We start from the raw sequence: 24,821 nt of genomic DNA, 5'->3' as shown, positions 1-24,821 counted from the left end.
GAACAATAGGTTCTGAACATCCCTCTGGCATTTTCTCTTCTGGAACTGGCAGGACTTTGTAGGTGTCAGCAAATAGGTGTCACCCACTATACCCAGGGGACACTTAGGCCCAAAGAACTTTTCAAATGTTTCCAAAGCACACAGCTAATCAGAGGAAGCAGGAATCCACATCCCTCCTGCCTTCACCAATTCACTGTTGGAGTGCATGGCAAGGCACCCATTTCTGTGGGTTTGTGGGACAGCCTCTGATGGTCAAGCGCATCTTGAGTCCCTGGACATCCTCCAGAATGGTCTGCAATCTACTGTTTTCCTGAATTTGCTCAGACTATCTGTGGGATAGTGAACAGGGGTCTGGGGAGGTGGGCAAGACTGGGGAGAAGTCGTGAACGGGGAAAGTAAGGGCGACCAGACCGAAAAGAACCTGCGCAGGGGCTCAGAAAATGTGGGCACTTCAAGGGCCATGTCCAGAGAGGCGGCCTGACTGATCAAGATTTCACACCTGACGGATGTCAATGCCAGCAGAACCTCAGCCCCTGTCTCCTGATCTATGGCAGTCAAAAGGCTGAACGCGAGGTGAGGTCCGATTTTGCAGAAGCAGCGCAGAAATTCGCCGTCTCAGAGAAACTGAAAAGACCAAACAAAACCCCTAAAACACCAAGCCCGATTCTTTCATCCACGTGGCACAAGACCGGGCCAAAAAAGGACGGGGCGGGGGGAAGGGGGCGGGGGAAGAGTCAGCCGTCCCGCCCCTGCTGGGAGGAAGGGATCTGCCAGAAGAGTCAACCCCCGGGCCAGCCCGGTCGCTGCCGGGGCGCGACGGGGAGGGAGCGCGGTTGAGAAACTCAGTTCCCACCAGGCCGCCGCGCGCGGGTACGCCCCGCCCGCCGCCGAGCGCTGGAAGAGCCGCCGCGGGCCCTTTAAGGGCCGAGAGGTGCGCGGTCTCTTTAAGGCAGGTCCTGGTGGTTTCTGTTTTCTGAAGGAAGTGACGGGGGGTGGGATTGAATGAAAAGTGCAAAACAGAGTCTCGGAGCTCCGGAGTCGGGGGCCGTGGGAGGCGCCGCGCTCGGACTGGGAGGTGGACGGGCCCCGGGAGCGCGGCGTCCGCCTCGGAGCCGCCGGGGGGCGCGCGGCGGAGCGCAGCCCACGTGCCTCGGCGCCACGTCGCTGGCGCCCCGCGGCTGAGCCCCCCGCCCCAGGGGGAGCCGCGCCCCCGTGCCGTGAACTAGCCTCCAAGTTCGGGCGAAGTTTGGCCCCGCAGCTCCCTGCCTGCTCGCGGCGCACCGGGACCGCGAGGGCGGCGGCGGCTCCCGGGGATGCGCCCGCCCGGCCGCTGCGGGGTCCCCCGGGCGTCCCCCGCGCTGCTGCTCCTGACGCTGCTCGTGCCACTGCTGTGGGCGCCGCGCGGCGTGGGCGCGGGGGCCGGGGCTGGCGCGCCGTCGGAGCTGCGGGTGCGGGTGCGGCTGCCTGACGGCCAGGTGACCGAGGAGAGCCTGCAGGCGGACAGCGACGCCGACAGCATCAGCCTGGAGCTGCGCAAGCCCGACGGCACTCTCATTTCCTTCACCGCAGACTTTAAGAAGGTGAGGCACCGTCCGTTGCCTGGCGGTGGGACGGAGCGGGGAAATCTGCGTGCCTGAGAGGGTCCCGTCTGCTGGCCGGAGAACTGGGCCAGGAGAGGGACAGGGACGCGACTTAGCCAAGTCACGCGGGCTCTTCTCCACACCTCTTTGCCCTGCTCCCCAACGCCCATCATTCTCCCCCACGAACTGCTCTGCTGCCCTTCAGACTCTCCCTTGCGGCCTTTCACCTTTTTACTCTGGGCGCCCAGGCGCCCTGACCAGCTAGTTCCGCACTTTCATCTTCCAGGTCTTCCAACGCCCTCCAGGCGCTGACCCTACTAGAGTCAATGTTAATAACCCCGTCTCCCTTTCTGGAGTAATTCCCTCAGGCTCTATCAGGAAAAAGTCCTGGGCCACGCATCACAGGTCCTGGGTTCTCACTGTGACCTAGGGCAAGTCCCTTTCCTTCTCTAGGCCGCCTTTCACACCTCTGTACCGGAACAAGAGGGTGACCCCAGGTCTCCCAGCCCTGACTTCTTGGAGTCTATGTACCACCTCTCCTTGTTCACTTCCTTGGGCTGGGGAAGGGGGTTCCTGGGCGGAGCTACGTGTCCCCCAGGCCAAGGAGAAGCCACCTCTTCTCTTTGGAATGTAAGTCTGGGAACTTGTAGTGGAGGACCTGGGGAGAGGCCCCGGGTGAGGTCCCCAGGCTCTGGGAGAGGTGCCACCTCTTACCCTGCTTGGCAGAAGGGCTGACCAACCCTCAGTTTTGGCTCAGATTCTGGGGAAGCGGGTAAAGACCAGCCTCTTGTGTGTGTGTGTGTGTGTGTGTGTGTGTGTGTGTACAAGTAGGTGGGAAGGGGGTAAAGACCAGCCTCTCGTGTGTGTGTGTGTGTGTGTGTGTGTGTGTGTGTGTGTGTACAAGTGGGTGGGAAGGGGGTAAAGACCAGCCTCTCCTCTGTGTGTGTGTGTGTGTGTGTGTGTGTGTGTGTGTGTGTGTGTGTGTGTGTTTGGTGAAGAGAACAAGTAGGTGGGCCTGGCCCCCTGGATTGCAAGGTGGAGTAGAGAATGGAGGTGCTTGGGGTTATCAGGAAGCAGGCCTGGAAGGGCAGTGAGTAACGGTGACCCAGGGGCGGGAACCCTGGCGGGAAAGAAGGTGGGTGAGGTGTGGTACTCAAGGGAGTCTGCTGGTCAACTGAAGCATCCTCCCCACCTCCCTCTCCTGTAGAAAGAGGCCCTGGGAGGCTCTGGGGAAGGGGAGAGGGGAGGCCGATGAGTCAGCCAGCAGTGGGGAAAGCCCAGGGCTCTGGGGCAGCTATCTGAGCCTCCTCTCTCTCCTTCCTCTTGGAGACCAGAACTTGAGAGGACTCAGGGCAGAGTTTGCAGAGTCACCTAGGGACCCAGCCACATTGCCATAGATGGTATATCCAGGTTGGGGGCCAGTGATCCCATGGACAGTGGAGGTGGGGCTTGACGGCTGATCTGTCCCTGGACTATTGGGCTGTCACTGACCAGGGATGCAGAGAGACCAGTTGAGGGGGTGGGGTGGGGGTAGGGGTGCTTGAGTGTTGCGATCGGGAGGACTGTGCGATCCCTTCCTTACTCAGCAGGCCTAAGCTAGGTTCTCAATTCAGGCAGGGGCAGGTGAGTGTGTGTGTGGAGAGAGGGAAGCTGACAGGGCAGGAACACCTCCTGCCCCCCCACTTAAACTCCAGGGGAATTTTGTCAAGTCTGTTCTTTTCCTGGAAAACCCCCAAATAGGGGAAGCAGGAGGCTAAGCGTCCCCTCCAACCTTCCATTGAAACCCTTTGTCCTTGAGAGTGAGCCTCAGGCCAGCCCAGGAGTCTCCCACCTTCCTGCCCCACTGCCCATTGTTCTGTGGCCTTTCTGGAACCCTCGAGAGACTTCCCCATCCCTGGGACCACTCCAGCAGCCAAGACTGTGGATAGGACACCGGTCAGAGAGTCAACGAGTAGGGCTCAGCTTTTATAGCCTCTCGCTGCAGCTTGGAAGGTTTTATTGCTCTATCCTGAGGGCAAGGGTAGGGGAGAGGCCAGTGGCAGTGGGGTGCAGGCCTGGGGCTTGGGGCTGAGGGTAGAGTGAGGGGCCAACTGCCCAGTTAGAGAATCCATTTGGAACTGATTGTAAGAGCCTCATTTTAATCCCCGCAGCAGTTCACACCTCCCTACAGCAGTTAAAACCTCCACCCAGGCTTCCAAAGACTGCTTTTCAGAGTAACCTCTGACCCAGAAGCTGGCATTTCACACCTGCCCTCTGGCATCTCCAGTTTCATTAGCAAGGGAGGGAACTGCGAGTGAAAATTACCAAAGGAAACCAGCTTTCCAAGGTCCCTTCCTACTCTGGATTTCTCAGCTGGCCTGGGGTGGGGTGGAGTTGGGGAAGGCTGGGAGTGGAGTGGAATAGCCTTTAACTCCACCCTAGTCCATGGTCTGCATTGGCCAGAGCAGCTTTTATAATGGATCTTTCTGGGGTGGGTCACCTCTCTTGTTGCTCGCCCAGTCCTCAAGGTCTCTGGCAGATTTCCAAGAGAAGCTTCTATCTAGAAGTAATGACTTTTCTTGTAGGAAAAAATCCTGGACCTGGTGTTTCTTTTATACCATGTACCAAATCCGTTTGGGGGTGGTTTGGGAACAGTCCCTAGTCCATTTGAGGATAGTAACGTTGGCTGTTTTGTCACCTTTAGGAAGTAGTCCAAACTGAAAGGAGACAGACGTAGTTTAACCCTGGGCAAGCTACTTGATCTCTCTAAGGCTTCATTTTTCCATCTGTAAAATGGGGATGATAATGCTACTGTTCCCATGGCCATTGTGAGAACTAAACTGAGTGACATATATGAAATACTCACTGTGTATCATCTGCCGTACCCAATGTTCCAGAAATAGAAGCCACTGACTTTCATAATTATCACTGGCTCACGTCACATCTCAGCAGGGACCCTCTGTGCTAAGCTCGGGTGCAACGATGTTGAACAACAGAGCCAAAGTCACACGGAAAGACAGCACTGAGCCTGGAAGAGCCTTAGTCCCTCATCAGAACCTTCTCTCTGAAGCTCCATGTATTAGAGTTCCCCTGCAGAACAGAAATAATAAAAGAGAAATGCACCCAGGCCCGCAGAACAGAAATAATAGGAGGGAAATACACCCAGGTGGCTCAGTGGTAAAGAACCCGCCTGCTGAGCAGGAGACACGGGTTAAATCCCTGGGTGGGGAAGATCTCCCTATGAGAAGGAAATGGCAACCCACTCTGGTTTATTCTTGCCTGGGAAATCCCTTGGACAGAGGAGCCTGGTGGGCTACAGTCCATTGGAGTTGCAAAAGAGTCGAACACGACTTAGTGACTAAACCACCACCACAGAGCTGTAGAAGAGATTTTATCTGAGGGGTGGTTGGCTCACACGATTATGAAGGCAGAGAAGTCTGTGGTCTGTCAGCTGGAGGTCCAGAAAGGCCTGTGTCGTTCCAGTGTGAGTGCAGAGGCCTGAGAACCAGGAGCATTGACGTCTAAGGGCAGGAGAAGATGGATGTCCGGCTCACGCAGAGAGAGCAAATTTGCCCTTCTCCACCCTTTTTGTTCTTATCGTGCCCTCAATGGATTGGATGATGCCCACCCACTCTGGCGAGGGCCACCTTCCACTCAGGCTCCTGTTTCACATGCTAGTATCTTCCCGAGACACCCTCACGGACACACCCAGAAAAGATGTTTTATCAGCTCTGTGGGCATCTCTCATCCCAGTGATAGGTACATGGGAAGTTAGCCGTCACACTCAAGAGTTGCTGGCCAGCCCCTCCGCAGGGAGCAGTCATTCCTGCTGTGTCCTGCTCCCCAGGGCAGCAGCAAGGCCCCCTGTGCTGGATGTAATATAGACCTCCTCCAGCCGGTCGCACCCCTGCCCCAGCACCCTCTCCACACCCCTCCAACCCTCTGCCTCTGCCAGGAGACAGGGCTCCAGCACTGCCTGGCCCTCCCCACACTGCCACGCTGGACCTGAAGCCAGTAAAGCTGTCACAGTGATCAGCCCACTGTAGGACATGGAGCCCGGGCAAGGATCACACACTCTACAAGGCCCTCAAAGCTACCAGATCACCATCGTGCATGACTGTAAGCCCTACCCACAGGCTGCTGACCATCAGTTCAGGGCGCAGCTTTCAAAAACCATGCTGCAGCTCGGTGGCTCCCAAACTTCGCTGCACATTTGAATCACCTGGGGAGCTTTAGAAAACCCAATGCCTCGCCTGCACTCCAGACCAATTAAGTCCAAATGTCTGAGGGTGGGAACCAGACAGCAGGGTTTTTAAAGAGCCGCTGGTGATTCCAATGAGCAGCAAAGTTTGGGAAGCCCTGGCAGACTGGCAGAGTTGCTTCAGGGATGGAGGGACTTGGAGGAGGCACAGGGTTAGACTGTGAAATGAAGGTCAAGCCCCAACTCAGTCATTTAGTTGAAACCTGTTGTTCTATGCACAATAACCCTAATATGTTTAAACAGCATGTAGACCCGAGGCTGCGTTCTTGGTGCCCTCAGCACAAGAACGCTGATTCATCATACGGTCTCAGTAGGCAGTGCCCTTCTTTATAATTCAAAGCCTATGCATGTAATCATACCCAGATGTACAGACTCGCTGGGCATGTCACCGTCCTGACTCTCCAGCCTGGCTTTTGATCTGACAGTCGTCTTGGTCCCCTTCCCCCAGGTTGCTGTCCCCATCCAAGTTCTCTTTCCCTCTGAGTATCTCTTATCCTCTGAGCGTCCAGAATCTGAGGGAGGGGGATGAGTCATGTTCAAGCGGTGTGGTTTGGTGCTGACGGGGCAGGGAGGGTGGGACTGAAAGATAAGAGAAAGTCATGTGCAGCTACAAAGGGCAGGTGGGGGTGGTGGTGGGCCATGGCTGCAACAGGAGCAGGGAGAAAGGAGCCAGACTCCAAATGTGGGGAGGATGGTGGCCAAGAGGGGCCACGGGCTGGACCCAGGATGTGTGTGTGTGTGTTAGTTGCTCAGTCATGTCGGACTCTTTGCGACCCCATGAACTGTAGCCCACCAGGCTCCTCTGTCCGTGGAATTCCCCAGGCAAGAAACTGGAGTGGGTTGCCGTGCCCTTTTCCAGGGGATCTTCCCGACCCAAGGACTGCACCTGGGTCTCCCGAATTGCAGACAGATTCTTTCCTGTTTGAGCCACCAAGGAAGCCCAGAGCCAAGATAAAGGGGTCCATATAACAGGGCGGATCAGCTCGAGGTCACTCCAAGGGACCCATGCCCTGGGCACCCATGCCCTGGGGGGTGGGGGTCAGAGGAAGAAGCAGTCCAGAGAGCACAGTCATCCATGCCTTGGGGGCTCCCCGTCTGGGTGGGGGAAGCAGCTCCAGGCTGTGAGAGAGTCAGCAAAGATAGGGAATGTGCAAATGGCCAGACTGATGCCTGCGGCTGTTTGTTCTAACAGGATATCACATCATGGGGATGTCAGACATGACGGGCCTGAGGGTGCAGTGTCCGCCTCCCCAGCTTATGTTGCGTCCCTGCAGTTTGTTGGTCTGTAGTGGAGGCACGTGATGGAGAGGGTGACTTTCGGGGAACAGATTACGGTAGAGGTGCTTTCAGCAGAGGCCCAGAGCTTTGTGGTGCCCAGCACATTTCCCCACGGGAGTTCATGCGACGTCATCAGAGAGAACCACCCGGCTTGTGCCTGTGGGGCCCCGGGTTCTAACGCAGTCCCTCTGCCGTGTCTGAGGAAGCCCTCCCTGTGTTAGGGATCAGCAGCCCTGCCCCAAGGTGCAGCCTGGCCTGTACCTCCCACTCCCTGAATACCCACGTCCAGGTGGAGTCCTGGGAAAGGATCCCGGGTTGTGCAGTGAGGACTGCCACCTCGGACAAGTCAGTGACCTTCTGTTGTTGACGGGGGAGAAACGGAAGTGAGGGTCTTCCTGTGAGGCTTCCCACGGGTCACAGGGGTGGTGCCGGTGAGACCGAGGCCAGCTTTGAGGTAAGAATCACAGCTGTCTGGGTCTCACACACTGAGTGGTCACTCAGATCACACACTGACAGTGGCGTTCACACACCTGGCCTCATTTGACCCTCACCACTACATCGAATGGCGGGTATTGCATCCATTTCACAGATGTGCAAACTTGAGACTCAAGCCTGTGTAGTGACTTGGACAAGATCAGTAGCTAACGATCCAGGATGGGGACCCAGGGATTCTCCCACTGTGTTCTGACTGCCTGTGCTTGCTGTGACATATAAATGGGCTCCTTCCTGGAGGCTGAAGAAACCCGAACAGGGGAGGGGAGAGGAAGAAGGAGGCTGAAAAAAGCCTTGGTGCCGAGGGACACATCTACGGAGAAACTTTCCTGCTTACAGACTTGGGCTGGACCCCTCCCCCCAAGCTCACCACATGCCCCACCATGAATTTTGAGTTTTGACCTCTTCACTGAGCCTGGGATATTCCTCTTTGCCCTTCCCTCGTGGCTCCTGGAAAGACCATGGGAGTGAGGGGACCATTTTTTAAATAGCTCATAGATACTTCTGAGCACTCACTGTACATTTTTCTGCGCTTGACCAGCCGTGTGGCTTGACAAGTCACTTAACCTCTCTGAGCCCGAGGCTCAGACACAACACAAATACCATATGACGGCTTGGAGACATGTTGTGAGGAGTGAGTGAGAGGCCTCAGCAAAGCAGAGACCAGCGGAGGCAGGTGGGAAGAGAACTAGAAGTTCCAGCCGGGGCCCCAGCCCTCCTTCCTGACCCAGCCAAACAGATTGTTCCTGTTCTGGGGACCCAGGCATCATTAGGACTCCCATCCTTTCAGTTGGCAAGTGTTGAAGTGGCTGCCCCCCCCTCTGGGGGGGCAGGGGGAGATTCTGATGAAGGGCTGGGGGTGAGGGAGGGAGGCGCTGGGGCTGGGAATGGGAGTGAGCGGGAAGTGAGCTCCCATCTCAGGAGCCCTGAGTCAGCGGGACATTGGGGTGCATTTGATCCACATAAAGCCGCACATTGTTCCTGGAGCAGTTGGGACAGTGGTGACCTTTGGGATTTGGCTGACGGAACGCTGGGGGCCTGGGGGAGGGCAGGGGGCACTGCCCTCAGCACGTGGTTGCACAGATGACCTGTAACAAGAAGTCTCTGTGTAGGCGTAGCCCCTGGGGTCTGCAGGCATCTCATAAAGGGGCAGCCTGCCTCCCCAGGCACCAGCCGGGGAGTGTGCTTGGCTTGGCTTTGGGTTGATTCTGTTCGCCTCTGTGCCTCTCCAGGGGTCCTGCCAGAGCAGCCCAGGTGCTCCTGTGCCTGTCCAGGGGCGGCCAGTGCAGGGTGAGGAGGGCCCTGCTCCCTGGCTGCCTCCTAGGCTGACCTCTCACCTCCAGCACAGGGAAGCCAGCCCCTCTCTATCTATAAAGCGGCTCCAGCAGGAGCCGAGCAGTAAATATTTGGGTTGGCTCAGGACGGTCCTCAAAACCTCATACTCTGGTGTGCCGGGAAGGAGAGCGAGATGGCAGAGGAAGCTCCCGGGAGACGGTGTGCGCCGTCCGAGGGCCAAGGGGAGAGAGGAGCAGGCACTTTGCGGGGACCTGGAGCATGGCCTCCAGCCTGGGCTGTGTAACCACGGTGGCCCAGAGGTGGGCTGGGAGAGGGCTTTTGAGGGAAGATCAGTTCCACCATGGGCTTTCCTGGTAGATTGGCTGGTAAAGAATCTACCTGCAATGCAGGAGTCCCCAGTTTGATTCCTGGGTGGAGAAGTTTCCCTGGAGAAGGGATTGGCTACCTACTCTAGTATTCTTGGATTTCCTTGGTGGCTCAGATGATAAAGAATCCGCCTGCAATGCGGGAGACCTGGGTTCGATCCCTGGGTTGGGAAGATTCCCCTGGAGGAGGGCATGGCAACCCACTCCAGTATTCTTGCCTGGAAAATCCCCATGGACAGAGGAGCCTGGTGGGCTACAGTCCATGGGGTAGGTAGCAAAGAGCTGGACATGACTGAGCAGCCCAGCACAGCACAGCAGCTCCACCATCTGACCCTCTTCGTTTTCAGTTCCCCCGTGGTCCAGGGCTGGGTGGGCAGCGAGGTCTGAGATGAGAGAGCCTCCCCGCATTTCCCCATGGTGGGCTTTCTGGAAAAGGGGGCTGAGGAAGGGCGCTTGGAGTCAGGGGCAGGGGGGCAGTTGGAGCTGGGAGCTGGTGGTGGGAAGGAGGGCAGAGGAGGATGTGGGGTTGGCCAGGCTAGGCTGGGGAGGTGAACTGGGAGAGGCGGGTGTAAGTGCCTGGATGTAGGTGAGTGTAACAGCCTGTGTGCGGTGGGTGCAGAGACTGGTGTGTGAGAAGGCATGGAAGACACTGTGTGTGTGTGTGTGTGTGTGTGTGTGTGTGTGAGAGAGAGAGAGAGAGAGAGACTTTGGGGGAAGAAGGGAGGGCGGGAGAAGAGTGTGGAGAGACTGTCGGGAGAAGATGGGTGTGTGTGACTACACGCGAGGGGTGCTGCGGTGATCAAGAGAAAGCGGGTGACGTGGAGACTCCTGGGAGAGGCCACGAGGGCAGAAATGTGCTCCTAGGAGCAGGGGTGCGAGAAAGGAGGGGCCCACGGCCGAGCGGAAGTGTGGGCCTCAGCACGAGGGGCATGGGGGGCCTGGGTGCCACTGGGTGAAGGGTGGGAGATCGTTCAAGAATCAGCACCTCTGGATGAAAGCTTGGCCACGTGGCCCCTGAATGGGGGCAAGCAGGTGTCTGTCTGTGTGTACAGTTACGATTCGACTTGGCTGTAATATAAAACCCCACAGCAGTTAAAACAAGAGAGGTTTGTTTCCCCCTTTCATTCTGGAAGCTGGCAGTTGGGCTTGTGTGACAGCGCTAGGGTCATCGGTGCTCCTGTGGCCTGTCTCCGGGGTCTCCTCCTGTCCCCAACACCGAGCTTTCCCTGGAGCCTCTCCCCCGGAAGGCAGCCGTAGGGGCCTGGCACAGGCTGTCTGCTCTTGTAAGTGCAGAGGGCTACCCCCTGCTTTTCCCAGAACAGCCTTCTATGAGATACAGAGGGTCTAGGGCAGGGAGTGAATGCAGAGAAGAATAGAATATCTGGGAGAGGGCTCAGCGGGGAGCTGGGAAGAGCAGAAAGATCATGGGAGTTGAGTTAGAAAATATGGGCGCCTGGGGCTGGCCCTGCAGCTGGATGACCTTGAAGGTCACGTCCCCTGCTGGAACCTCACTGGAGCATGAAAAAGCTCCCCTGAACCTCTAGAAGCCAAAAGCGCAGCTGTAGGACTGCCAGTCGGCAGGAGCCTGGGTACAAGGAAGCCCAAGAAGAACCGTCTTCTTGTTGGGGGCAAGAGGTTTCGATGGAGGCCCCAGACCATGGGTGCCTTCACTCAGCTTTGTGTCAGGCTGAGGACACTGCATAGATAAGGTGGAGCCGCTGTCCTGAGCCAGGGGCACAGCGTGGAGGGCCTGGGAGACTTGTTGCCCAGGCAGAAGACGCTACACGAGTACTGGGGCCCTTCTGAGGTGTTTAGATAAAATGCACGCTGGCCTAGCACAACTCAAGTTTCTGATTCAGCTCTAAGCCAGAGATTTGTGCATGTCACCTCCAGGCTGAAAATCCAGTGATGACTTCCAGCGGTCTGCTAGATGAAGCTCAGACTCTTTGACTGGGCTCTCAGACCCTGTCCCTGCCCTCCCACCAGCCTCTTCCTTCCACTCTCACTGATGTCCCCTCCCTCCCTCCCCTCCCTGGTACTCCCATCACTTTGCTTAGGACCCTGGCCTGCTCTTGTTTGTTCAGTCCATCCTTCATTTATTCATTTCTAGATATGTATTGAACACAACACCTGTTGTGTTCTAGTGGGTGGGGATACACTGCAAATAATATACTATCCTGGCCTCAAGGAGTTGAATCTGGAAGGAAAGACAAGGAAAGAGGTCATTCCAGACACAGTGGGAGGAAGGTAGGGATTGGACCTGGCCAACTCTGCTTGAGGGTTGGTGGGGGTGGATGGATGCATGTGAACTGAGTCCTGAAGGATGCTGGGCAGGATGGGACTGGACATCCCTGCCAGGCATCAACTCAGACAGGCACCTGGCCTCGCTTACTCTGGAAACCGCCACCTCTTTGGTTCAGTGCTTAGAACTGTCAGCAAAGATGTGGATGCCAGCCTCTGGGGGGTACACTTTATGGTGAGGACAAAATAAGCCTTGGAAGGGCATTAGGCAGATCATAAGACGGTAGCGTGAAGAGATGGATGGGTGGGGGCATTAAGATGCCTTTGTACCTCCCCGGCTTCTGTAATGGGGCTTCCCAGGTGGCGCTCGTGGTAAAGAACCTGCCTGCTGATGCAGGAGGTGCAAGAGATGCGAGTTCGATCCCTGGGTCGAGATGAGCCCATGGAGGAGGAAATGGCAACCCACTGCAGTATTCTTGCCTGGGAAATCCCACGGACAGAGGAGCCTGGTGGGCTGCAGTCCACGGAACGACTGAGCACACAGCACACACACACACGTTTTCTGTAATTGCCTCTCTCTTGGCAAGAAAGCCCCCTATCCTCTCATTGTCCAGAACCAGTGAAGTACCCTTCAGTCTAGTACAGGGGTTCCCAGCCTCCAGGATCTAGTGCCTGATGATCTGAGGCGAAGCTGATATAACAATAGAAATAAAGCACACAGCAAATGAAACACGCTTGAATCATCCCCCAACCGTCCGTCCATGCCTGCTCCCACCCCCAGCCTGATTCATGGGGACATTGTCTTCTACGAAACCTGTCTCTGGTGCCAAAAAGGTTGAGGACCTATGCTCCAGTAAGTCTTCCCTCCCTCCCAGCCCCATGCTTAAAGGGACCGGAGCACTAGAGTCGGACACGACTTTCACTTTCATCTTTACCCTATAGCACTCTGCATAAGCCTCAACCCTAGGCCTCATCATGGGCGCTGACTTCAGTTGTGGGTCAGCTTCCCCTGTGAGCCCCTTGAAGACTGGGGCCCTGACCTTGGTGTTGCCCACTGCCCTGCCCTGCCGCCTGTGAAGGACCTGCCCCAGGTGATGCTAGTCAGCACTCTCCCACCGATTTGCTGATTACCTGCAAGCTCCAGCAGAGTCAGCTGACTTCTGTGGGGCTCTGGTGTGTCTCTGGAAGAAAGCTCTGTTTTCTTGCCTCTGCAGGTCTGGAGTTGATCACAGTTGGAGCTAGGCCAGGGATTGCAACAATTCTAGAGAAAAGCTGAAGGAGTCCAGCCCATGCTGTTCTGAGACCTTTCACTCATTTTTCCTCTCAGGAATTCCTTGAGGTGTAGCTATTGTTGCCTGTACTCATTTTACACATGTGGAAACTAAGATACAGACAGGTCAAGTGAATCCCCCAGGATGACATGGCGCGTATCAGCAAAGCCAGGATCTGAATGCAGGCAGCACTGGCTCCAGAGCCTTTGCTCTTAACTATCCTGCTCTCTGAGAACCTTTAAACCACCCACAAAGGACTTCAGCAAATCCTCACTACAGTAAGTTCCCTGTATACAAATGAGTTCCCTTCTGGGAGTACGTTCATATGTCCAGTTTGTTCGTTAAGTCCATCAAGGTTAGCCCAGGTACCCAACTAACACAGTTGCCTATATAGTACTGTACTGTCATGGGTTTATACTTTTCACGCAAAGAATACATTTAAAAAAACACAAAATAAAACATTTTTAATCTTACATTACAGTACTTTGAAAAGTACAGTAGTACTGTACAACAGCTGGCATACAGGGGCTGGCATCGAGTGAACAAGCAAGAAGAGTTACCAACTGGAGGAGGGAGAGGAGGTGGGAGATGGTAGAGCTGAAGGATCATCAGCAATAGGAGACAGAGGGCAAGCTGCAATTTCATTCATGCTTGACATTGATGGCTCAGGTTCTGGTTCCTTGCTGGAACCAGATGCACGTTGGCATCTTTGAACGTTCGCAACTTGAAAGTTCGTATAGGGGACTTGGTGTATCTCTGTGACCATCCCCTCTGTATGGCCCAGTTTCAGCCCTGGTACCGTCCCCTCCTCTTCTTCCTGGTGGCCTGCTCCTGGGGGGCTGCAGGTTCCTAGGAACCTGTGGGAGAAGGAGCCTTATAGAAACTGCCCATCTTAGACATCCTAGCCTGAGACCTGGGCCTGAAAAGCCTGCCATATGCTCTTCCCAGCTGTGTCATACGCCTTGGGCGTTAGGCCACATCTGGGTGGATCATCCCAGGGGATTCTTGGGCAAGGAGAAAAGCTGGGAGCTTAGCACCTGGTCAGATGTTCCCTGAAGTAGGGGGCCCTCTCCCCCTGCCCTGTCCTCTGTGTTGAAGGGAAAGGGGGCCCTGGTAGTGAGTCTGAGGTGTCGGGAGTAGAAGGTAGGAGAGACACTGGTCATGATGATGGAGCCACAAAGATCCAGCTGCTTGGACTGCTGTCTCCCTCCTGGGCTCAGCACAGGGAACTTGGTTTCCTGGAGATACAGATTAAGAAGGTTGGAAAATTCAGGGTTTACAGAGGCCCTGGGCAGAGCAGGCAGAGGGATTAGAAAGGTGATCCTGCGTCATCTTACCCTGATGTTTGCATCAGATGCTGTTGACTGTTAGTCACACACAGCCTTGAATGGGAGCCACTGTAGTCCTGGGCAGGTCTGCAGAGGACACGCAGACCACACGGCGGGAAGAGGGCCCTGCATTCTCTTCTGTCTCTCACTGGCTGTGTGGCTGCAGGCGGACCACGCTCTCTCTCTGGGCCTGAGCTTTAGTTTCTTTAGAAAGTGAAAGTGGTGGTTGCTCAGTCATGTCCGACTGTTTGCACCCCCAGGGACTGTAGCCCACCAGGCTGCTCTGTCCATGAAACTCTCCAGCCAAGAACACTGAAGTGGGTTGCTGTCTCCTTCTCTAGGAAATCCTCTTGACCCAGGGATCGAACCTGAATCTCCTGCACCATCTGGTCTGTAACTGGGCATCAGAGACATTGGATTAGTTGACCTAGAAGCAGTTGTTCATTATGGTTGCGAGTTTGGATTTTGGAGGCAGGCTGCCTGGGTTAAAAATTTTGGCTGCATTTCCTCTTGGTCTCATGACCTTGAGCAAGTTATCCATTCCAAACACAGTAATAATCATAGTTCCTACCTCCTGTTGTTGTGCAGATTTGAATGGGGCAGTATATCCTTTTTGACTCATGGTAACAGTGACTTGTCCCTTCCAGTTATAAACTTCAATAAATCGTTGTCCTACAAAAATAAATGAGAGACATAGAGGAAATCTATCTCAACAAAAAATTCTCATCCCCTCGCTTCACCCGCAGTCACATTCCCATTTTGGTAGCATTTTGCTGTTGTCATTGACTTTGTTATTTAATCTAGAAGCAGAGAAAATATTCTGACAGATTTCGTTCACCCCTTGGTCTGGTCTAGAATTTTAAATACTTTCTCTGGCTAGTGGTAGATGGGTAGTGTCCAAGCCAGGAGGCCAGCTCGGGGCAGCCCATAGACCACAGGCTATGGCACGTGTCTGTGGTATCGGAGAAGATGCTGTGAATATCCCAGATGGCATTCCCTTCAAGGGTCACGGCTGAAAATATGCGGACTTTGGATCCTGCCTGGGGGTCCTGCCAGGGACATCCGCCTAACACAGCCCCAGGAGGGGAAATCTGGTATCAAGTCTCACCTGGCAAAAACTGAGCGGAAAATGCACCCATGTACCAACTCCAGTCTCCCCTCAGCCGACCTGAGGGTGTGGAAGATTGGATGACCAAGGCTTGGCGGGGCAAGGACAGCCTAGCCTCGTGACCCAAGAGCGGATTTCCTGCTGAGAGGAAGCTGAGGTTACCCGAGCTGTGATTCACCTTCCCTCCAAGTCTGGGGCCAGGAGGAACCTAACATAACCTTTCTCACCAGCTGGGCCTCAGTCTCCCTTTCTACGATCTTGGTGGAAAATCTCCCTGGACACTCCCACCCCTCAATGTTCCAGAGACCATTTATAGTGAAGGGAAGTAGGGAAAGTCCTTGTAGAGTCAGAGAAATTCCAAAGGGCATGGGGTGGTGGGGTGGGGAGATACTTCCCTGGTGGGCCAGTGGTTAAGATTTTGCTTGCTAATGTAGAGGGTACCAGTTTGATCCCTGGTCAGGAAACTAAGATAAGATCCCACATGCCTTGGGACCCAAAAACCAAAAGATAAGACTGAAGCAATATTGTAACAAATTCAATAAAGACTTTAAAAAGGGTCCACATCAAAAGACTCTAAAACAAACAAACAACGAAAACGACAGAAAGATCATGGGGATTTGTGGGATGATAGCACTGGAAAATCCCTGGACGGAAGAGCCTGGTAGGCTGCAGTCCATGGGGTCTCGAAGAGTCGAACACGACTGAGCGACCTCACTTTCACTTTTCACTTTTCATGCACTGGAGAAGGAAATTGCAACCCACTCCAGTGTTCTTGCCTGGAGAATCCCAGGGACAGGGGAGCCTGGTGGGCTGCTGTCTCAGGGGTCGCACAGAGTCGGACATGACTGAAGCGACTTAGCAGCAGCAGCACTGGCCAGTCACTTGCAGTGGGCCAGTGGCCCCAGCCAGCACCGCTGAGCACTTAACTCAGGGCAGGCATTCTCTGTGTTTTCCTTCACACCAGCCTGTTCTGTCCTCACCACAACCTCCGGGTAAAAGTGGCATCATCCCTTTACAAACAAGGCTTAGAGAAACTGGGAGATGAGCTAAACGCCACTAATACACTGCAGACTTGGAGGGGAACCCTGGGCCCCTCAGTGCCTACACTGGAATCCAGGGGGGCCCCTCAGACCCTGTTCTCAGAGCATTTCACTTGGCAGGAAGCACTCAGTGAACCGGGATGTTTGGTGAATGAGCCCAGGGCACGGTCATTGAAGGATTCATATCTATATAGGCTCTATACCCTCTGTGTTGGTACAGGACCACTAGGGTTCCTGGAGGAACCATCAGTGTGACCAGGGTCCCTCCCAGGCAGGGGGGATCTTCCCACACTTAGACCACTGCTGACTGGGACCTGCTGATGTCTCATCGGGAGCCATTAGCCAAGGCACAGAGCTGGGTGAGAGCAAGGGATACCTCAGGTGCCCAGGGTTTCAGCAGCCGGTTTGGAAAGGGAACCCCATCCCACAGCCCCTCTCCCTTCTTCCTCTGCCCCTCTCTGGCCTCCCTGATTCACACAGTCAGTCAGTGACAGGAAGGAGCCCTTGGCCTGCTGGCCAGGCCATTAGTAACCCCATGGGGAAAGGGGAAGTGGGGAGGGAAGGGGAAAGGTGAGCCATCGCAGCGCCCTTGGCAACAGCTGCTGCTGTGTCTGCCCTTAACCCCATCCTGACCCCGCCACCTTCATCTGAGATGCTGGTGTCTAGAAGCCTGGATGACCAGAAGCACTGGGGGCCTTCTCCCCAAACCTACTGAATGGGAAAGTCAGCAAGAGGAACTCTGAAATCTGTGCTTGTAAAAAGTGCAGCCTCTGCCTTGTGACACCCTGGTCAGGCGGTCGTAGGGGCCCCGACTCACCCTGATGAGGGAACACAGGGGTGCCCCAGAAGGGAAGTATCAGCTATGAGTGGACCAGGTGCCAAAAGCGGTGGTTTCCTTTAAGGTGAAGTTCTGTACTTTTAAACAGCCTTGTTTTTGGAAAGCTTTCTAGCAGTTCACTATGTGAATTTTCCAGAAGGCTTTGGAACATCTGGGGTGTGTTCTTTTAAGTCACGGGTTTAAATGGGAAAGAAAAAAATTCCCAGGACAGCAGGAGGGAGGTGTCCGTTGCAGGACAGTGTCCAGGCCTGTGTTCTCTGAGGGGGGGTGGTCTGAGCTGAGCATTGTGTGTTGGGGGGGGGACTGGTGAGGAGATCTCACCCCCTCCAACCAGCCCCCATCCTTCTGCCCTTCCCCATCAGGATGTGAAGATCTTCCGGGCCTTGATTCTGGGGGAGCTGGAGAAGGGGCAGAGTCAGTTCCAGGCTCTCTGCTTTGTCACCCGGCTGCACCACAATGAGATCATTCCCAGCGAGGCCATGGCCAAGCTCCGGCAGGTGAGTGCCCACCCCAGGCTTGCCCCAGAGCCTGCACGCACCCCTGCAGCTGAGCCCTGGCCTGGACCCCACCCACCCCAGCCTCAGTGTCCCACCCCGCCCCGATCCACCTAATCCCTGGCCCCACACTCAGCCTCTAATCCGGAGCCCCCTGATTATGCCCCAGGCCACACCTGATCCCATAACCCCAGATCCCTAATCTGCACCGAACCCCCATCTCTCAAATTCTTCCTGCCCCCAACCTCAGCCCCTCCCCGTTTATGATGGAGGCAAGTCAGATCTGCCTTCAGCTGTGGCAACGCCACTCATCATCTGGGTGACTCTAGACATGTCACCTCCCTTCCAAGTCCCTATTTTCTTTGTTTTTTGGCCACGCCACAGGGCATGTGGAATTTTAGTTTTCCCAACCCGGGATGGAACCCGCCGCAGCCCCTGCATTTGAAGCCCAGTCTTAACCACTAGCCCTCCAGGAAAGTCCCTCAAAGCCCCTATTTTCTTACTGAGAGATGGGTTACAGTGAGAATTAAGTGGGACAGAGCATGTAAAGCATTCAACACAGCTTTGGAACCCCTCAGCTTTTTGCCCACTCCCAGTCCCTTCCCCTACCCCAGGCCTCTCCCTGGCCTCATGTAAGCTCCCTAAACTCTTCAGCAGGACCTGTCCTAGGTCCCACCCTTCTGTCTGCTTTTCCCAGAGAGACTCAGTTACCTGGATATTGGCAAGTACAGGACCCCAGCGGTCACTGACCCTGGGACAACTGGCCTGGCTTGCCCACCTCCAACACCACCCCCACCCCCACCCCCCCAGCAACATGTCAGAATTTTCCCTAAGGTCTCAGAGGTCAGCCCAGTGGCCAGCTGAAAAGAATTGACGGTGCCCTGGGTATCAGTTTTTCCACCAGTTGGAGGGGGGCTGGTTCCCCCTGACTGTCACCCTGCAGGTGGCCCCAAGGATCTGAAGGCAGCCAGCCTGGGTTTGTCTGACAATCAGCGATCAGGGAAAGAGTGGGCAGGGGGCTGACTGAGGCCGGGTAGGAACAACTCTTCTCTTCCACTCAGAAAAACCCACGGGCAGTGCGGCAGGCTGAGGAGGTGCGGGGCCCAGAGCAGATGCACATGGACATCGCCGTCAACTTCAGCCAGGGGGCGCTGCTGAGCCCCCATCTCCGCAACGTGTGTGCCGAGGCCGTGGATGCCATCTACACCCGCCAGGAAGACGTCCGGTTCTGGCTGGAGCAAGGTCAGCTGGGTGCGGCCCACTGCTATATCACCTCAAATATGATGGGGAGCAATGATGAGATATGGGAGTTCTCCACCCAGCTGGGACTGGTCAGGGAGGGCTTCCTGGAGGAAGTGATGCCTGCGTGGCACTGGCAGGGGCAAGTGGAGGACTTGAAGTCAGACAGTCCTGAATCCCTACTTACTGTGTGACGTCAGCCAGGCCGATGACCTCTCTGGGCCAGTTTTCTCATCTGTAAAACAAGGATGGTAACACTTAGCTCATGGGAGCACTAGGATGCCTGAAGGGGCCATGTGGGGAGGCCCCCGCCCCCGCCCTGACCCCCGCCTTCTCTCCCAGGTGTGGATGGCTCCGTGTTCGAGGCTCTCCCCAAGGCTTCAGAGCAGGTGTTGCTGCCTCGCTGCGGGCAGGTGGGGGACCGCGGGAAGCCCTGCATCTGCCGCTATGGTCTGAGCCTGGCCTGGTACCCCTGCATGCTCAAGTACTGCCACGGCCGCGACCGCCCAGCGCCCTACAAGTGCGGCATCCGCAGCTGCCAGAAGAACTACAGCTTCGACTTCTACGTGCCCCAGAAGCAGCTGTGCCTCTGGGATGAGGACCCCTAGCCAGGCTGGGACGAGGGGTGGTCCCCGAGGCAGCTGCCCGGGACCCACTGCCCCTCCCCCAGCCGCCAGAGGGGGTGCCCCCCACCCCCGACAACGGAGGCCTTAGCGCTCTTCCTTCCCATCACCTAATCCCGGAGCCTCTGGCTCCCTCACCCGTGACTGTGAAAGGGGTGTGGTGTGGCAAGGTTTAACTCATGAAGGCAGCCCCCACTCCTGCCCTGTGCGCCTTCCTTGGGGAGCCAGGGAGAAGGGGGGGTTCTCCAAGCTTGCCTCCCCTTCTTCATCTTCCCAAAGTGTTCACTTTCAAGCACCCAAAATGTGACGGCCTGTGACTCTCCTATTTAACTCTTCAAAGGTTTAGACCCTGAAGGGTGTCTGTGCCTGTCGTACCCACCTCCCTACACACAACTCCTGCCCCACCGTTGGGAAGGACCTGGCCCCTGTGCACCGTCCCACTGCGCAGCAAGGAGGGGAAGAATCATTGCACCAGAGGGGGCGCAGCCCCTAGCACGGATCTCAGCGCCTTCCTCTCGTTCTGGCCTCGGAGGCCGCCGTCCCCACCCTGACACAGAATACGTGCCTTTCTGCAAACCTGGACTTTGCTGAGGGAGCAGGTGCTGGCTTGCTCCCTCTAAACAGAAATATTTTTGTAAGGTTCTGGGACAGGGAGGGAGCATGAAGTATGAGGAAAACTTGAATTCCAGATTTTTAATGCAAAATATTTATCATTTGTACCAGAAATAAAAGTTTAAATTTTTACTTGACTGACAGCTCTAGACGCAGAGTTCTGAGAGAATTTTTGGCCAATGCTGCCACCTGGTGTCAGGAGACGTGTCCCTGTCTAGGGAACACGTCTTGGGGACAGCCAGCCTAGGGACAACTCCTGAAGCACCTACTGTGTGCTCAATCTTGGGGTGGGGGGAGGATGTAGCTGGGGGTGGGCATTACTAGGAAAAGCTATGACAAAACTTCTGCACTTAAGATGAGACAGACACAGGTGGGTAAGCAGTAAAAGACACCGTGAGACAGATGAAAATTCTGAGCCAGACTTCTCCAGGGATCAAATCCTGGAAATAGGTTTGTTGTTTTTTTTTCCTATTTTAGGGCTTCCCAGGTGGCGTTAATGGTAAAGAATAATGCAGGAGACATAAGAGACCTGGGTTCGATCCCTGGTTTGGGAAGATCCCCTGGAGGAGGGCATGGCAACCCACTCCAGTATTCTTGCCTGGAGAATTCCATGGACAGAGGAGCCTGGCAGGCTACAGTCTGTGCTGTCACAAAGAGGCAGACATGAATGCAGCACACTATAATTGATTTACAATGTTGAGTTTCTGTTGTACAGCAAAGTGATTCAGTTGCGCACAGGCACACACATATATATATTGGTTTGCATTTGTTAATCTCAAACTCCCAATCTATTCTTCCCCACCATCCCTGCTCCCGTGGCAACCACAAGTCTGTTCTGTATGTCTGTGAGTCTGTTTCTATTTTGTAGATAATTTCATTTGTGTTATATTTTAGATTCTACATGTAAGTGATATTATATGGTATTTGTCTTTCTGATTTACTTAGTGTGATCATCTCTAGGTTCATTCATGTTGCTGCAAATGGCATTTTAATTCTTTTTTCTGACTGAGTAGTAGTGCACTGATACATGTACCACTTTTTTTTTTTTATCCATTCACCTGTCAGTGGACATTTAGGCTGTTTCCATATCTTGGCTATTGTAAATAGTGCTTCTATGAACATAGGGGTACATGTATCTTTTTAAATTAGAGTTTTGTCTGGATACATGGCCAGGAATGGGATTTCTGGATCATATGGCAATTATATTTTTTAGATTTTTGAGGAAACTCCATCTTGTTTTCCATAATGGCTGTACCGATTTATATTCCCACCAGCAGTGTAGGAGGATTCCCTTTTCTCCACACCTTCTCCAGCATGTTATTTGTAGACTTTTAAATGATGGCTATTCTGACTGGTATCTCTAATTTTCTTGAAGAGATCTCTAGACTTTCCCATTCTCTTGATGAAAGTGAAAGAGGAGAGTGAAAAAGTTGGCTTAAAGCTCAACATTCAGAAAACTTAAGATCATGGCATCTGGTCCCATCACTTCATGGCAAATAGATGGGGAAACAGTGGAAACAATGACAGACTTTATTTTTGGGGGCTCCAAAATCACTGCAGATGGTGATTGCAGCCATGAAATTAAAAGATGCTTGCTCCTTGGAAGAAAAGTTATGACCAACCTAGACAGCATATTAAAAACCAGAGACATTATTTTGCCAACAACGGTCTGTCTAGTCAAATCTATGGTTTTTTCCAGTGGTCATGTATGGATGTGAGAGTTGGACTATAAAGTGAAAGTGCAAGTGAAGTGCTCAGTCGTGTCCTACTCTTTGCGACCCCTGTGGACTGTAACCTACCAGGCTCCTCCATCCATGGGATTCTCCAGGCAAGAGTACTGGAGTGGGGTGCCATTTCCTTCTCCAGGGGATCTTCCTGACCCAGGGATTGAACCCGGGTCTCCCGCCTTGCAGGCAGATGCTTTAACCTCTGAGCCACCAGGGAGATCTGGACTATAAAGCTGAGCACCAAAGAATTGATGTTTTTGAACTGTGGTGTTGGAGAAGAGACTCTTGAGAGTCCCTTGGACTGCAAGGAGATCCAACCAATCTATCCTAAAGGAAATCAGTCCTGAATATTCATTGGAAGGACTAATGCTGAAGCTGAAAGTCCCATAGTTTGGCCACCTGATTCGAAGAACTGACTCATTGGAAAAGACCCTGATGCTGGGAAAGATTGAAGGCAGGAGGAGAAGGGGACGACAGAGGAAGAGATGGCTGGATGGCATCACCGACTCAGTGGACATGAGTTTGAGTGAACTCCGGGAGTTGGTGATGGACAGGAAGGCTTGGCATGCTGCAGTCCATGGGGTCGCAAAGAGTCGGATACGACTGAGCGACTGAACTGAACTGATTCTGACTGAAGTGAGGTGGTACCTCATGGTAGTTTTGATTTGCAGTTCTCAAACAATTAGCGAGGTTGAACATCTTTTCATGGGCCTACTGCTGGCCATGATTCTTATTTGCTGTGCAGTCTTGATTTGTTACTTTACCTCTCTGTACCTCAGCTCTCTCAGCTACAAAATGGGCTTAATTGTGAGACTCCAGTGGATTTATATGTGTTAAGTGCCCTTCACAGAGAGAATGCTCACTGTGCTAGCTGCCATTAATATTATTACTGTTCATGAGAAGAGCAGCTATTTCCTCATTTATAAACCCAAGACAACTAAGCCAGGCATCTTTTTAAAAGTCATTTACTTTTAAAAAAATATTTATTACATATTTTGGCTGTGCTGGGTCTTAGTTGTGGTATGCAGGATTTTTTTGTTTTTTTTAAGTTGCAGCATGTGAATTCTTAGTTGCAGCACATGGGATCTAGTTCCCTGATGAGGGATCAAACCTGGGTCTCTTGCATTGGGAGCGTAAAGTCATAGCCACTGGACCACCAGGCAAGTCCCAGCCAAGGATCTTGAAGGACCTCTTCACTTCCAGAGTATCTCCTAGTATAAAGAGGCTGTAATATGAAGTGCTGGGCCAGATACTGAGGACTTCCAAGGAGGAGGGATGTGCGTGGCTGAGTTGATTAGGGAAGGTTTCCTGGGATGGGATGGGATAGGAAGAGGTTGAGACCGCAGGCTGACCAGGATTTGGCAAGGTAGAGGGAACCATGTGAGCACAGGGAAGAGACTGGAGTGTTTCAGGGTTGGGCAAGTTCCAGGCGTCACCACTCCTTAGAGGGAGGCACCTTCCCCACAGACTTTGCAGAGGGAAAGGGGCTTGCTGGGCTGCCCCATTATTCTCCCCAGCACCCCCAGAACAGTCTGCTGCTGCTCCTTGAATTGTGCTGGTCAGAAAGTTGTGCAGGGAGCCAGGTGTGCTTGGCCATGGTCAAGTTAGGGGCTGAGGGGTGGGGAGATATCCTTTTCAAGTGGACATGCCTCTTTCTGTACCTGTTTTCAAGGACCAGCTTCAGTCCTGCCGGGGGACAAGCAGGGGAGGTGTTCTTCCCAAAGCCTTTTCCTCTGCCCAGGGTCTTCAAGGCACCTGGATAGGGTGGGTGGAGCCACAGAGGAATCTGGCCAAAAGTGGGGCTGGGAATGCTCACCAGAAGCAAAGCTTGAGGCTAACAATGCATATGAGGAATGTGGGTACCGGCCCAGTCCCATCTCTGGATGACTTCACCACCTTCCAAGACCCCAGTTCCATTGCTCACTAACAGAGAGGGCCTCTCTAGGGCATCTTCCCAAACACTGGCATTCACCATGTAGTGGCTGCTGGGCATCCTACTGTAAATTGTTGGCCCTTTGACTTGTTACTGAGTTGCTAAGTTGTGTCCCACTCTTCTGAGACCCCATGAACTGTAGCCCACCAGGCTCTCCTGTCCACAGAATTTCCAGGCAAGGATACTGGAGTGGGTTGCTATGCCCTTCTCCAGGGGACTTTCTTGACCCAGGGATCGAACCCCTGTCTCCTGCATTTCAAGGAGATTCTTTTTCCTTCTGAGCCACCAGAGAAGCTGGGCAATTGAATTGCTTCCTGTGACTGGTTCCTATGGCCAGTATTCGGTAGATACTGTACAATCACCTCCAGATGGCGCTGTTCCAGTTTATTCTACATTACCACTAGCAGTGTGTGAAAGGCCCCGTTTCCCCCACATTGCTGCTCTATCAGGATTCTTCAGAGAAAGAGAACTGATTATATATGTGTATACATGCAAACATATATACATATATAGGTAAATATATAAACACATATATACACACACACATAAATATATACATACAGTTGATATATATGTATGTGATACAGTTGATATATGTGTATATATATACATATACACACACATACAGTTGATATACACACATATATATACAGTTGATACACACACACACAACTGAACTCATTTCATATGCTAGCAAGGTAATGCTTAAAATCCTTCAAGCTAGGCTTCAACAGTGGAGAAGGCAATGGCAACCCACTCCAGTACCCTCACCTGGAAAATCCCATGGATGTGGGAGCCTGGTAGGCTGCAGTCCATGGGGTTGCTAAGAGTCAGGTACAACTGAGCGACTTCATTTTCACTTTTCACTTTCATGCATTGGAGAAGGAAATGGCAACCCACTCCAGTATTCTTGCCTGGAGAATCCCAGGGACGGCGGAGCCTGGTGGGCTGCCGTCTATGGGGTCACACAGAGTCAGACACGACTGAAGCAACTTAGCAGCAGCAGCAGCAGCAGCAGCAGCAGCAGCAGGCTTCAACAGTATGTCAACCAAGAACTTCCAGATGTACAAGCTGTATTGAGAAAAGGCAGAGGAACCAGAGATCGAATTGCCAACA

At 53.8% G+C, this 24,821-nt stretch overlaps 1 protein-coding gene across 1 annotated transcript; it reads left to right on the top strand.

Annotated features, from left to right (window-relative positions):
- Positions 1-791: 791 nt before the first annotated feature.
- Positions 792-20,194, top strand: OAF (out at first homolog). Its single transcript, XM_027563472.1, has 4 exons — positions 792-1,580; positions 17,440-17,574; positions 18,633-18,813; positions 19,153-20,194. Exons 1-4 carry the CDS (start codon positions 1,314-1,316, stop codon positions 19,416-19,418), a joined length of 849 nt encoding a protein of 282 aa, XP_027419273.1. The 5' UTR covers positions 792-1,313; the 3' UTR covers positions 19,419-20,194.
- The last annotated feature ends 4,627 nt before the right edge of the window (positions 20,195-24,821 follow it).

This window comes from Bos indicus x Bos taurus, chromosome 15 (genome assembly GCF_003369695.1).
Source record: "Bos indicus x Bos taurus breed Angus x Brahman F1 hybrid chromosome 15, Bos_hybrid_MaternalHap_v2.0, whole genome shotgun sequence".
In the NCBI taxonomy this organism is placed as follows: Eukaryota; Metazoa; Chordata; class Mammalia; order Artiodactyla; family Bovidae; genus Bos; species Bos indicus x Bos taurus.
Note: the sequence above shows the minus strand (reverse complement) of the source record. Positions and strands in the feature narration are given on the sequence as shown.

Bases quoted from the DNA above. Each gene is read 5' to 3' on its own strand.
- OAF (XM_027563472.1), top strand. From the start codon at position 1,314: ATGCGCCCGCCCGGCCGCTGCGGGGTCCCCCGGGCGTCCCCCGCGCTG. The intron at 1,581-17,439 runs GTGAGGCACCGT...CTTCCCCATCAG, and splicing joins TCACCGCAGACTTTAAGAAG to GATGTGAAGATCTTCCGGGC. The intron at 18,814-19,152 runs GTCAGCTGGGTG...CTTCTCTCCCAG, and splicing joins CCGGTTCTGGCTGGAGCAAG to GTGTGGATGGCTCCGTGTTC.